The sequence below is a fragment of the Drosophila novamexicana genome, unplaced genomic scaffold (assembly GCF_003285875.2).
Source record: "Drosophila novamexicana strain 15010-1031.04,08,12 unplaced genomic scaffold, DnovRS2.1 tig00000870-arrow-arrow-pilon, whole genome shotgun sequence".
In the NCBI taxonomy this organism is placed as follows: Eukaryota; Metazoa; Arthropoda; class Insecta; order Diptera; family Drosophilidae; genus Drosophila; species Drosophila novamexicana.
In genome coordinates this window covers 161,439-175,266 of record NW_020824830.1, presented here as the reverse complement: position 1 = coordinate 175,266, position 13,828 = coordinate 161,439, and the positions used below count along the sequence as shown (strand labels likewise).

At 41.4% G+C, this 13,828-nt stretch overlaps 1 protein-coding gene across 1 annotated transcript; it reads left to right on the top strand.

Annotated features, from left to right (window-relative positions):
* The first annotated feature begins 6,442 nt into the window (after positions 1–6,442).
* Positions 6,443–11,787, top strand: LOC115764825 (nucleolin 2). Its single transcript, XM_030708074.1, has 3 exons — positions 6,443–6,797; positions 9,677–10,048; positions 10,109–11,787. The coding sequence occupies exons 1-3, from the start codon at positions 6,620–6,622 to the stop codon at positions 11,455–11,457; spliced, it is 1,899 nt and encodes a 632-aa protein (XP_030563934.1). The 5' UTR covers positions 6,443–6,619; the 3' UTR covers positions 11,458–11,787.
* The last annotated feature ends 2,041 nt before the right edge of the window (positions 11,788–13,828 follow it).

Below are 13,828 nucleotides of genomic sequence, written 5' to 3'. Positions count from 1 at the left end.
TAGCAAAAGCCACTGAAAGGGAGCCTATGCTCAGAAAGTGTCAACGCTTCGGCTACACTGGTCAACAAAAGTTTGGAGACGAACACAATTAGAAATTCAGTTACAATTATTTAGAATCTTAAACAAATTCTATTACTAATAGAAAAATTTTAACTTTTAATAACTTTTCATATGCTTATTTAAAAATATTTAGCAAAATACTCTTTTAAATTTTTAGATTTTTCTTACACATTTTCCTCTATATCTCGTCTGACATTTTGAAGCATAAAAATTATTTAAGTTGTATTTAGATTCGTAAATTTCAATTCTATAAAAAAATAGAAAATTCAAACTTTTGACTTTATTACACAAATATTCAATGCATAATAAAGTTTTCTAACTAAAAGATGGATAAAAACAAATTACAGCTTCTCGCTGATATTAATATTCTGAAATAGTATTTTAGTCTTGTAGAACGTGTTCTTATTTTTGTAGGTTATATATATATATATATTTTTTAAATTTAATTTTCATAAAAAAACGTTGAGTTAATTAAAGCCCCTGCTACACTATCCGACACAATAAAGCGCTGTGTGCTCTGTGGGAAATTCAATGCAAATTCCCTTGGATTGCATTTTTTGTGCGCATGCAAGAAATTTTGGCGCAGTGTATTCAATTTTTGGAAGCTACTTACACATATACATATTTTTTTTAATATTTTGTCGGCTTGGCTTCCACCACGTCGCATTGTCGTCTCGGTCGCCGTTATTTTCGCTGAATTGCAATAACCTGTTGCCTAATGTAAGCGCTGATCGCAGTGGCAGAGTTCCAGCTGCGCCAGCAGCGACGTCGCTGCGGCAGAGCGTCTGCTTATTTAGGACCAAGACAGCCCATACCCAGCTTTGTATGGCTACTATATACATATATGTGAGAGTGTGCGTGCTTGTGTGTGTGTGTGTGTGTACTTAAATACTTGAAAACAATCGACGCCGCTGCCCGTCTCCCACCAACGTCTCCAGCACCGCCCACTCACCGCCCATCGTTCACAACAGTTGACTGGAAAGCTTTCATTGCTGGCAGCTTGTTTGTTTGTTTACCTATATGGCTTTTTAATAACGCGTCAACGAGCTGGCAAGGGGTTGTAAAATGTTGTGCACACACACTCGTACGAGTGTGCAAACATATTCAACAAGGCAGACCAACTCAATTTTGTCAATGGGACCAGGTTCGGGAACGGGATGAATGAGACCAGCCCACTGGCCCACTAAAGCCTGCTGACCCGCTGCATGACTGGTCACACTCGCACGTACGGTAAATACGTGCATTTAGTGCTCGCTGTGGCCCCGACATTTTATGTACATTACATTACATTGGGCAAGCCCAGGGGCGGGGCCAGCGGCCGCTGCGGGTAATTTTTGGCGTTAAAACAGTTTACGCTAATTTACAAATTTAAATATTGTGACACACATCCGCCAAGTTTGACGCGTGCTGACAGCGTCTCAGTCGGCAAACAGTTGACAACAAGTTTTGACAATTAAACCTACGAGTGCCAGCAATTAATAGGGATTGAGGCCACGGGCACAGAGAGTGACAGAGAGAAAAAGAGCGAGAGCGAGAGAGAGTCGGCTGCGGCTTGAAGCCTACGTTTTATCACCTTGTTGGGTTTTGTGCGGCTTTCTTTCTTTCATTCGCCTAATGGATTCTATGTAACAGGCACTTACACTCTCCGTAATGTACACTTTATAGCACAGTCAGTTGCCAAATTTGTTTGTTTTGGTCTTTCTTCATTTAATATGCACATATTTACTCACGCCTCTGGTAATTATGTGACGTAATTTGGCTTGCTCGAGCCTCTTTCATACACTACCCAAAGAAGGTATTATCACTCTCTTATAGAATGTGCTACATTCATTCAATTGAATGTGACATATTCAAAAAATAAATTGAAATAATATTTGTTCAATTTTTCAATTAAAGTTCCGATTCATATATGTTCTTAATCTAGATAACGAGCTACATTTTTCTGCACGTCTCCTGCGTCCTTTTGTTCTTATCAATTGTGGTCAATAAGTCCAGAAATACAAGATCCTTGTTGTGGCTGCCTTCGGTATGCTTTATATAAAAGTCCACATTGTATTATTATGTATATTATCATACTTTTTCAGAAGTCACGAATTTTGGGAATTCAATTATGTCTATTTTTAGAATAGCAAACTTTATTTAAGACAAACATTAATAATACTAATGCCACATCAAATATATTTGTTTTTAATGTTATTTAAAAGAATCTGATTTCTGTTTTTTTAATTTTTTGCTTAAATTCAAATCTGTTTAAATAACAACAATTTGGTCTTGCAAAGCACGCCAAATACTACAAATTTAATTCATTTATTATTTCCATATTATTTGTATTTTCGCACTGTAACATTCTAATTGCTTTATTAATGTGATCATGTTTACTTTGGGATATGGATAGAGTATGCAGACTACGAACATGCTTTCGCTTTTCAATTGATTTCGACTGCATTTTGTGAGCTTTGCTTTGAACTTGAAATTCGAAGTCCGAAATTCGAAATTCGAAATGCTGTACAACTATCTGCATAATGTTAACCGAAATGGCGGCCACTAATCAAAGGCTTGTTCAACTTTTCCCTGGGACAATGAGTTGACATTTCACTTTTCACTTTAAGTGCTCTTCTTGTCCGATAAACTTGTATATATATATATATATATATATATATGTATGTATGTGTATTTTTTGGTCATTTTCAGCTGCAGACAAAGCGACTCAAGTCTTGCATTTCCGGCCTGGGTTAGCCCTTCTGCTTGGTTATCGCCGCAAGTCATAGAGCTGCGGCGAACTGGCACACACATGCATACATGCATATGTGTGTGTCTGTATTTTGCCCTTCTGCTTGGTTATCGCCGCAAGTCAAAGAGCTGCGGCGAACAATGAATACATACACACACACGCATGCATGCATATATGTGTGTGTGTGTGTTTGTACATACATAATGCGCTGCCGCTTATCAGCTGCAGGGGCAATAAAGCGAAAGCGATTGATGCCGCTTGGGAAAAGACCCGCTCAGCGAATAATCAGCATAGAGTAAAATGGCCAAGCTTTGCGCTAATCTGCCGCTAATTGTTTCTTAATGTGTTTATGAGACCAAGTCAACTACCAGGCAGCGCAGGGCAGGGCAGGGCAGGTAGCAATTGCCACAAGAATCATTTACCTGTTGAGCTCGCGGCGCTCTGACTCATAAGGCAAACGGCTCGCCGTCGGCAATTGCCGATCGTAAATTGCAGCGAGCAAAAACAAAGTAAACAAAACGTTGGAAGAAAAAAACCAATAACAAAAGGAATATTGTCAGGCCTTAGGAGGAAGTCAACCGTCGCCAGCTTCGTCTCGCTAGGGGGTAGAGGGGGGGGGGGGGGCGGCGGCAGGCCAATTGATTCCTTCCTGTTGCTTGGCCGAGCCACAAACACAAAAAACAAATCTAAATATTTAACGACTAAATTGAAGCTGAAGGCACGCTCGTTCACATTAGTCAAATCTTCATGGCACGACGCGGACTTACCTGCTGCTGCCGCTGCCTCTGCCTCTGCTGCTGCCTCTGCTGGCATAATCAATAAAACATAAACAGTGGGCCGACAAGTTGTCGAGTCGAGTTAACTCGAGACCGAGTCCCAGCCCGAATCCGATTCCGAGTTCCCCCGAGTCCCATTCAGCTGGCCGCATCACGTAACGGCAAATGTTACAAGGAAAACCTACTCAAACAAACAAAAAACAACAACAACAACCACAGACAAAAAATACATAACTACCTAACATATATATATGTATGTGTGTACACTCGGAGAAAAACAAAGAGAGTTTTGCTGACAACTGAACGCAAGGCAAGGCTTAAGTAGCTTATCCTAAATCCCAAAATTCCTAAAAACAAAACTCAAGAACCTTATGTCTAAATTTACACTTCTTATATCTAGTATACAAATTATTTTGACAATTATGTCATAGTTGTTCATAGTTCAAAGTTCAAAATATGTTTTTATTAAAGTTTAAATAAAATTTATTGTAGTCCCGAAATTTCCACCAAGACCTAAGATCCTATCTTTAAACTTCTTATTTCTAGTATACTAATTCTTTTAATAACGCTTTTTATAATGTTTATTCAAGGTTTAAATATGTTTTATTGAAATTTATATAAGATAAACCACAATTTATTGTAGTCCCGAAATTCCCAAATTCGACTCTAAAGTTTCTATTTCTAGCTATGTACTTTTATAAATATAATATAATACTTTTAATAAATATCTTAAGTATTTTTATGTTTATTTTCAAATATATTTCATCAACATTTAAATGAAAAGGAGAGTTATTCTAGTCAATTCAGTATTTCGAGCACGTTTATTTGTTTCAGTGTATAAATCTACAGTTGTGTATATATGTAAATAATTCTCCAAAACTCGTCGTCGCCGTCGTCGACGTCATTGTCGACAGCTTAGCGAGAAGTTTTGTTTGGGCATTCTGTCCGAGCAGGTAGCCCGTCAGTCAATGGACCGGCCTTTCAATCAGTTTGCAGCGAAAGAGAGAGAATCCCCCTCCCCCCCTCGCCTGATGCGAGGCAAGCGAACTTGAACAACCGTTGGATGCGACGGAACAGCGCCAATCAGATCATTGATAGAGAGGCTTGAGCTGAATTCGCCTCAAACCGAACTGTTCGCACTGCAATCTACATTTCATCATTTTATGCTTGTCAATTATGATTGCTTCAATTTGCACGTGCCAGATTTTGGGCCACAGATTGGACTCATGTAATTGGACAAACTTGCCAAATGCATTATTTTTGTTTTAAGCAATCTATAGTCGTATATATATATGCATATATGACAGATGTGTGGCTTATGCGTAGTTTGTCATGTTGCGGTTGCAGTTGTCACTCGCGTATGTCTCATATGTTATTCGCCCCTGAGTAGATGTTGTCACTGATAATCCGAATGGATACACAACAAAATTATCTTGTGGTCAATTCGTTAGCAACCGAATGCCATGGGGTTTCTCTTAAGTGTAAACTGTTTAATTGCATCAAATTAATATTAATATAATAAAAGAGTTTATTTAATTTTAGAAATGATTTACAAAGGTCGTTTTTTTATAAAGATACAAATTTAATTGATATCAAGAACATGAATGTAGAGTTAAAATATATAATATTGGATAGAACAGGAAACAAAGTTAATAAAAAGGTTTTTTTGAGCACTTTGCAACAAAATCGAAGAAGACTAAATACCCTTTCATTCATATGAGTGATATAGTTATTTAATAGGAAATAGTAAAAGGTAGAAATTACTTGAAAGAATATCATGACTGTCATAATTTCAAGGCCAGATGTAAGACAAATGAGCACAAATTGGAAGGATTTGAACCATCAGGACTGTCTGATTTAGATAGGATCATGAATATAATGAGTCTGAATAGAGAATACTGCAATGATTCATGACTCAAAATTCAAATACTCTCTACGCTTGGATAATACGGAAATTGTTTCGAAATGGATGTAATACTCGTACTGCGATCATATCATTAACTATAGTTAAGGCAAATAAATAGGCCTATTCTAGTCGAATCAACAGTTATCGTACGACGTCACATTATATATGTATATACATATATTTATTTGTGCCTCACGTGTTTCACATATTTATTGCGTTCGTGTTTGCCTCCAGTTTCCATGCTGCAGCTGATGCTCGATATGTTGGCTGCCCGAAGCTTGTTTTTTTCTTCTTCTTTTTTTTTCATTGTTCCTGCTCTCCTTTGTGTCGGGTTTTCTTTTGTATTGTGTCCCATAAAGAATACAAGCATAGCGCAGAGGCCGAGGCCGAGGCTCAGGCTGGGGCTGGGGCTGAGTCCGGCCAGAAGTGCGTAACAGCAAATTGGCTACCTACACAACTGAGTAGGGTATCGTCATGATGATGCAGATGATGATGATGATGATGATGATAATGTGAAGTACATCAGCTGAAGTCGGGCGAAAAATGCTCATACAAATTCGCCCCACGCTCAAGTTTTGCCCAAGGGGCGAATTCTATGGCGCTAGAGCAACACAAACACACACATGCACATGCACACACACACAGTGAGGCCCACTCAGAAGCAGCAGAAGCCGTATGCCTGCCAATGCCCTATTATTATCCAAAAGCAAATAAATGCAAGGCAGCTTCGCCCAAACGGCCGCATGTTGATGGATCTGCCAGGCAGTCCGGTATTATAGGGGCGACAGGCAGCAGGCAGCGGGCAGCGGGCAGCGGGCAGCAGGCAGCAGCGCTCAGAGACCTACACGACAAGCGTCAGCGTCAGCGTCATCAATATACGGACAGAGTCTTGTGTGTGCAGCGGCAACAAAATTCCAGAGCGCACGCGTTCTCAACTTTAGTTCTTTGCGAGTGGCCAACGCGTTCGGTTCGCTGCGTGGTCGAAGTTTTAAAGAAAACGTTAAACTGACAGCTGCATAAAAGTGTTAAAAAATAACAGAAGAGCAGAAGAAGAATATCTCTCCCGCTCTATCTTCCACTTACTGTGTGCGTGCTAGCCGGCCAGTTTTATCAAGGAGCAACAAGCTAATCAATCACTCGTTTAACATGGCCATCGCTGAGAGCCATCTATCGGGCAGCTGCAAAGCTGTTCCTGGCAGATGCTATAACAGGAACAGGTCACATACCCCCGCATCGACGTCGTCGCCGTCGCTGTTACTGTTGTTGTTGTCGCTGCTGCTCGTGACGCTGACAGCGCTGCCCACTTTGTGCTCGGCACTGACTTGTAAGTACTCGTATCAGATACGCCAACTTCATCAGCTGCGGCTGCATCTTCTTCAGCTTGCAGCTACTTCATCATACACACACACATACATACATACATACATACATACATACATACATACATACATACATATATATCTTTTGCTGTTGGCGTAATAGAGTTGTTGTTGTTGTTGTTTGATCGCGACAGGCCTTTGACTTATTTGCTGCTGCGGCTGCATTTTCTTTGGCTTTTGTTGCTGTCATAATCCAAAAGATGCATTTCGCGTAATTATGCCACGGAAGAGGCGCCGCCAAAAGCCGCAACGAAAACTTCGACTTGGGTGTCATATAAATGGCGAACCGCAAACCAAAATCAGACGCCCAAACAGCGTGCGAAAGTTCAATAATGTTTAGTAACATGACAATTGAGGGGGTCGCTGCGCGAGTTCAACTCGCGCGATAAAACGCAGATAAACAACAGGAGCGGTTCAGGCAATTGCGTTTGATTGAGTGCATTTGCAAGGGGTGGGGACATTGTCTCTTATACGTATAAGACATGCGAGCGGGTGCAACGAACTTGCTGGAAATAACATAAATGTTATATAAGGACTTCTTAGGGCCCGGCCCGGCGATGTACAGTTTGAGGGGAATAGAGAACAGTCCGATAAAAAAAGAGCAGCGCTGACAAAATGAACTGAAAGAAGCTTCTGGCAGCCGAACAATAGAATCAAACTCAATAAGCACGTTAAACGATTTAATACAAAATTGCGCTTTTGGGGCTGACAGATATATGTAACATACATGCACATATATGTATATGATGGTAGTATGAGGCGTAGTCAAATAGCTGTTAGGGAACAGTATGACTATGCTAATTATTATTATTACTCCTAATATTATAAGACTTTTCTGGACAGCCTCAACTTGTATGACCTTCAGCTAAGGTAATACTACAGCCATTCGGTTACCGGAAATTTCGTATTCCCCGTTATTCAGTTGCCCAAATATAATCGCACATAATTTTTGATAATTTAAACATATTAACGCAGTGAAGCAATTCAGACAATTGATATTAGTCCAGTGCGTAGGGAGCGTGGACAACTACGCAACCCACGTACATATCTATTCTCTTATACACACGCACACACACATGCACATACAGCTCAGCTCGCCCTCTGTCAGTCATTCGATTTAATTGTACTTAGATTTCTCTCACTTCCTTTTGCGGTTTATTCGGAGAAATTTCTATACAAATGCTAGAAAAAGTCCAGCCAGGCGAATAAGTACTTGATAATGCTGAAAAGCCAAGTCAATAACCGATATGCTGTTATATTGTTATGCAGGGAAATTCTTTTGCATATCCGCTTTTATGCGTACAAAAATTACAATCTGCCTAAGAACTAACGGAATTTCAACGGAAGTGAAACATTTTTGCATCGATGCGTCACTATTAGTTTTTGGGAGGGTTTTTTTTTTGTAGGTAATTTGTTTTAGGGGGAAGTATAATGGTGGGATATTAAAAGGATCTTATTAGCATATAAAACTATAATTAGTTCGCTAATGAAAGTAGGGAATATAATCAAATAATTCTTAGATAAACAGGGAATTAATGTCTTACAGTTATTCTATTGTAAGATAATTGAAACTTATAAATAATATAAATCGTGTCTAAACGACATGTTTTCCACATTAAAATATTGAAACATATGTTTTCTACGAATGTCTTCCCACCTCAAGATCATGCCACACAACATGAGGCCAGCTCGATACGCACACAAAGATAATTTTCTAACGCACACACACATGTAGACTGGAACGAGCAGATGATGCTGCTCCGGTTTGGGTAACTGCAAACGTTGCAGTCGCTGCAGCCGCAGCAGCGGGCAGTGCAGCAGGCCCCGAAATCGATTTCTTTTATTTTCTGTTAATGCCATTTCATTTGGGCTTGCATTTGTCTTTGTTTTTGTTTGTGCCGCATGCTTTGTCCCATTTTAAGACATTTAGACACTTCTTCTTGTTGTTTTTATTTTTGTAGCGAGCGTTCCCAAAGGGATTCGAGTGGAAATGGTCATTGAGCCCGCCGTCGATGCATATCTCATGCAGGGCCACAGATAACTAATTTCCAACTTCCACGAATGCAGTTGCCGATGCATGCGTGTGTGTGTGCGTGTGTGCGTGTGCGTGCGTGCATGTGTGGTGTGTTCGTGTTCGTGCGCGTGTGTGTGTGTGTCGGGAGAGAACAATCGACTCATAAATAAAGCAGCTACTTTGGGCGACTGTCTGTTGGAAGGGGGCGGGGCCTGTTCTCCTTGCATTGTTTATTGTGCTACTAATTTGGGATTCCTCGGGTTGTTGTTGTTGTCATATGTGTGTTTGGAATTTTAATCGCTGCATCGTGGACACTTGGACGCATTTTAAATTATGAGGCGCGGGCGAGAATTTGGGTTGCGGCGCGTTCGTGACGTCGACATGGACATGGACATATCTAGATACTAGAGCTGCATTGGAAAGGGGGAAGACATTTCTGAATGGAAATGTGTGAGAAAATGTGCGCCGCTGATGACGGCGATAATGGCCATGTGGCTACACACACACACACACACACACACACACACATGTTGGGCTGGGCTGGATGTCGTGATCGTAAAATAACAATCGAGCAGTTATATTAGTTTACGATTTGGTTAAATGGCATGTTTATCAAGTTTGTTGCGTCTGAGCTATTAATAAAATGCATATGAAAATGCATTTCGTGCATTGTTTAATTTATAATTGATTTTTGAAATCATGGCTGCAGAGAAAGTCGTATTGATATGCATTTATAAAATATTACTATAACTAATAAGATCTACTAAATTGAGGTAAATCTAATTTAGTGAGTTTCCATTTGATGTTTAGCCGAGTCAACAACCCTGCCGTCGGTGGACACTGAGGAAGTCACCACGCTAAACCCACCACAGCAACCAGTGAACGAACTCCATGTTGAGCCAACTGTTACCGCTGTTAACGAAACGAACGTTCGGCTCGAGCCCGAGCCCGAGTCCGAGCCCGAGCCCGAGGAAACGGCTGCTGCCGAAGTTGCCGATGAATTTGCCCACACCAGCTTCGTGGCGCTGGGTGGCGAGGGACTGGAGCAGGGCATACGCAATGCGGTGAAGAGCGAGGTGGAGTCGGAAATCGAAGCAGATGCCTCTGGACTGGTGGAAACACTGCAAGTTGACCACAAAGAAGACGAGCACAAGACAACAAGCAACAACGAGGAGCAAACAGGTAGGTTTCCACTGGGTATAAGCCGTGGTGAATAACTGCTCAAAAGCGAATACTCTCCAGATGCAGCTCAAGGTGTACGTGAGCCGAAAACTCTGGCAACGGACGTGGAGAAGGTTGAAGAGAGCGTCAAGGTTGAGGAGAAAGAGAAAGCTGTCGAACTTGAGGACGTAAAGAAGGTTGAATCGACGGAGATTGACTCCGAGTCGGATGATACTCAAGAATCTGTGGAAGCTAAGGAGCCTGCGATTGCTGAGAGGTCGGACGCACTAGTTGACAGCTCTCCGGCGGAGAGCAATCCGGTGGAAGCAGAGAACCGACCGCTGCCCAGTGTGACCAGCGATTTGGTGGCCGTGATCTTCGATGAGAATCGTGCGATTACCGAGCAGCCCATCATGAAAACGAACCTGTTAGCCCTGGAACGGGAGCACGAGGAATTCCGCGAAGTGGAGACAACCCCGCAGCCCATATTCGAAGTGCCCAAGCATCAGGTGACCAAAAAGCAAGGTGTCGAGGACCTGCTGCCCAAGGAGAATACCGAAAAACTGGATGAGCCGCAGTCACCACCAGAAGGAGAGGAGAATGCCAGGGATGAGCGCAATCTGGAGACTACAGCGGAGAGTACATCGGAAGCATCCGCTCAAGATCAATTGAATGAAGTCGAAAAGAAAGATTTGGATGTAAAACCCGCAGCTTTGAGCACCGCAGAACCAGATTATGTGGCTCCAACGGAGGCAACGCCGGAGCAGGCTGTCGTGACTCTGCCGGCAGAAACTTTGACGCCTGCGGAAGGCGAGCAAGATCAGTCGGAGGATGAAGAGAAACCTGATCTGAAAGAGTCAAGTGGAGGCGAGTCAAGCTCTGCCAGCTCCACGGCATCCCCGACACGATCTGAAACGGATAAGGCTGATGAATCTGTCGAGGATGACAGCCGAGATGAGAGCGATGCCGAGAAGGCTGAATCGGAGACGGAGCAAGGCGCTGTCCAGCCCGCTGACAAGGACTCCTCCGAGGAGTCCGAGGAGCTGTCGGCAGATGAGCCAAAGGCCCGAGCCGAAGACAGCACCGCGACTCCGCTCGTCTCCTATCCGCCGCACAATGCGGGTCAGACGTTTGTCAGCAATCTGGCCGACGAGCGCAGCGCCCATCTCTCGCTGGCGTCCAGCAGCCGCTCCACACTGATCATTGCACTCTGCTCCGGCACCGCCGTGCTCTTCATTGTCGTCTCGCTGGTCATATTCGTGTTGTCGTTCCAACGCCAGCACGGCACACTGGACATCGAGATGCAGGAGCAGCGTTTGGGCAAGGACGACCTGGACCAGGAGGATGCGCAGATGAAGCTGCTCGATGTGGAGCTGTCGCCGCCCGTTATCATTGCCATGGGCAACGAGGAGACCGACGAATGCCTCTAGACATCCCGCACTTCAGCCGGCACGCTTCTACGGCGCATTGTAAATACTTTATAACATTGAGATTGCGTTTGGTTTTTTTTTTTTTGAAGCATGGAATCCTTGAGCTAGCTTCTTCAACAGGTTGTTAAACTTTCGACTCCAAATTATGCGCAGAATATCGACAAAAAGAAAAAAAAAAAAACAAGCAAACAAATAAAAACATTTGCCATATTGTTTAATTTTAAGCGAATCCTTTTCTATAAGTTTTTCCCCGTTCAGGAAAACACGAAAAATTATTTATCACTAGGACTTGGATCTAGATTTAAGCACACTTTTATTGCGACTCTGATTGGGAGTCTGAATAAATAACATATTTTCAACTAATTCAAAAGCACAGAAACTTTTTTTAGTCTTAACAAAAAAAGATACCTTCTACAGAAGCCAGGATGGGTTTCGTTTTGGGATTTTCATCAGCAAATACATATATCCTTGAACATTTGTGTGTATTTGATTTTTCGGAATGAAAGGCATTGGCATTGGCATTAACTTGCTCTTAAAACCGATAACCGATAAGTTATCGAATTTCATGAAATCGGATTTCGATACCGATGTTTATCGATTGCCTGAAAGCTCGTGCTAAGCGTGGCACTAGAAAAACCTATCAAAATTTAAGGACTTTTGAGACTGAAGTCGGAGATGCTTTCTTTATACAAATATTAAACTAATTAATTGAAAACTTAATATAAGTCCTTAAAGTCCTATAGAGAATTGAATATGATATGCAGATACTAGATACCACATCCAGATAATAGATATCCTTGCACTTCATGATTTGATATTAGCTTGCGATTCATTTTCATTGACAGCCTAAAAGTAGGCAACACATTTTACTTCGCACAGTGCGATTTTCTGTTGTAATGCCTGTATAAAGTCTATTTAATAATACATACTAGATATTATTTTTAATGTATTTTGTTTTTAATACGTGGCGTAAAATCATTCTGGATTTTACATTAAAATATCATCGTAGAAACGGAGTGCTTAGGAACTATATTTTTATATTTTAAAAATCTAATGAAATAATAAAAAAAAGAGACAAAAAGCGTCATTATAATCATAAAAATATAGAATACGAATCAATAGAGCTAACATTAAGTTAAGTAAAAGATAATTCAACGATCGCTTGAAAATGTTAACATTTAAATTGTCCCTAGATGTGAATTGTCCTTTTCAATGCATTTCAACTAAGGCATTTTATTGATCTCATCTATTTGTAACTCTGGCTTAAGCTCTGAAAATGTATTATTACATATACTGTAATGCCAAATAGGGCAAAATCAGAATCAGAATCCATGAAAGCTCATGGAGGTCAACCAGAAATGATTTAAAGCTTTGCCACATTCAAATATCAGGCAGCGCAATTTATGGCATTAGTGCAACTAATTGCATTGAATAATCAACTTTGACGAGGCGGCGCATCAAAGGCCTCTTTTAATTAACTGACAAATGAGAGCAAGATCTATTGAACGGCGCGACAGAGAATGCGAGAGAGAAAGCTCAAGAGCAACAACAACAGTTCGCTGCTGCCAACATAATAAATAGAAGCCGCGCATAAATATCGGCACCAATGAGCGCAGAGGAGAGACAAGGAGAGTGGTGGAGAGTAGAGGAGTGGAGAGAACAGGAGACGACGCTGTTTTGATTGAGCCTTCGCCGTTTGCCGTTCTTGTTGAAGTTTTTCTGATGAGCTTAATGAGCTTAATGGAAGCGCGCGCGCATCGGCAACGTGCCTAACATGAAATAAACAAATTCATTTTGAGATTAAGAGTTTTCTGTTCGATTTTTGTTGATGTGATCTTATGCAATCGCCCGCACAGTGTTTGAATTATTTAATGGACCAAAACTTTTTTGGTAAACAAATACTTTCGATTTCCTTACTATCGACTTGATGATTGTCAATTTAAAAGCAATAAAATGCCAATTGACAGCATCATTTTAACAGTTTAAATTCTGTCGCTGGCAATTGCAAAACTCTTCAAAATAGTTGGAAACCCAACCAATGTGGTTAGCTGTGTAGAGACAGCGAAATGTAAACCGCATAAAAAACTGGCACACATTGACACACACATATGTATATACAATAATAGTCAAGATTAAGTTGCACATACAAAGGGCACGCTGCTGCAATGAATATATGTGCATATGTATGCAACCACTGTGCTGCAGCCAAGAAGCGATGTGCTTTTTTTTTTCTTCTACATTTTGCTTTTTAACCCATATCCCGTGCGGCGTCGACGCCAACGGCGTTGTCATTTGCTCGTCTAATGCGCGTCTGCCGCTAGCCAAAGCTCTCGCTCACGCGCTGCTCGGTCGCGCGTTGGCCGCGACGTTG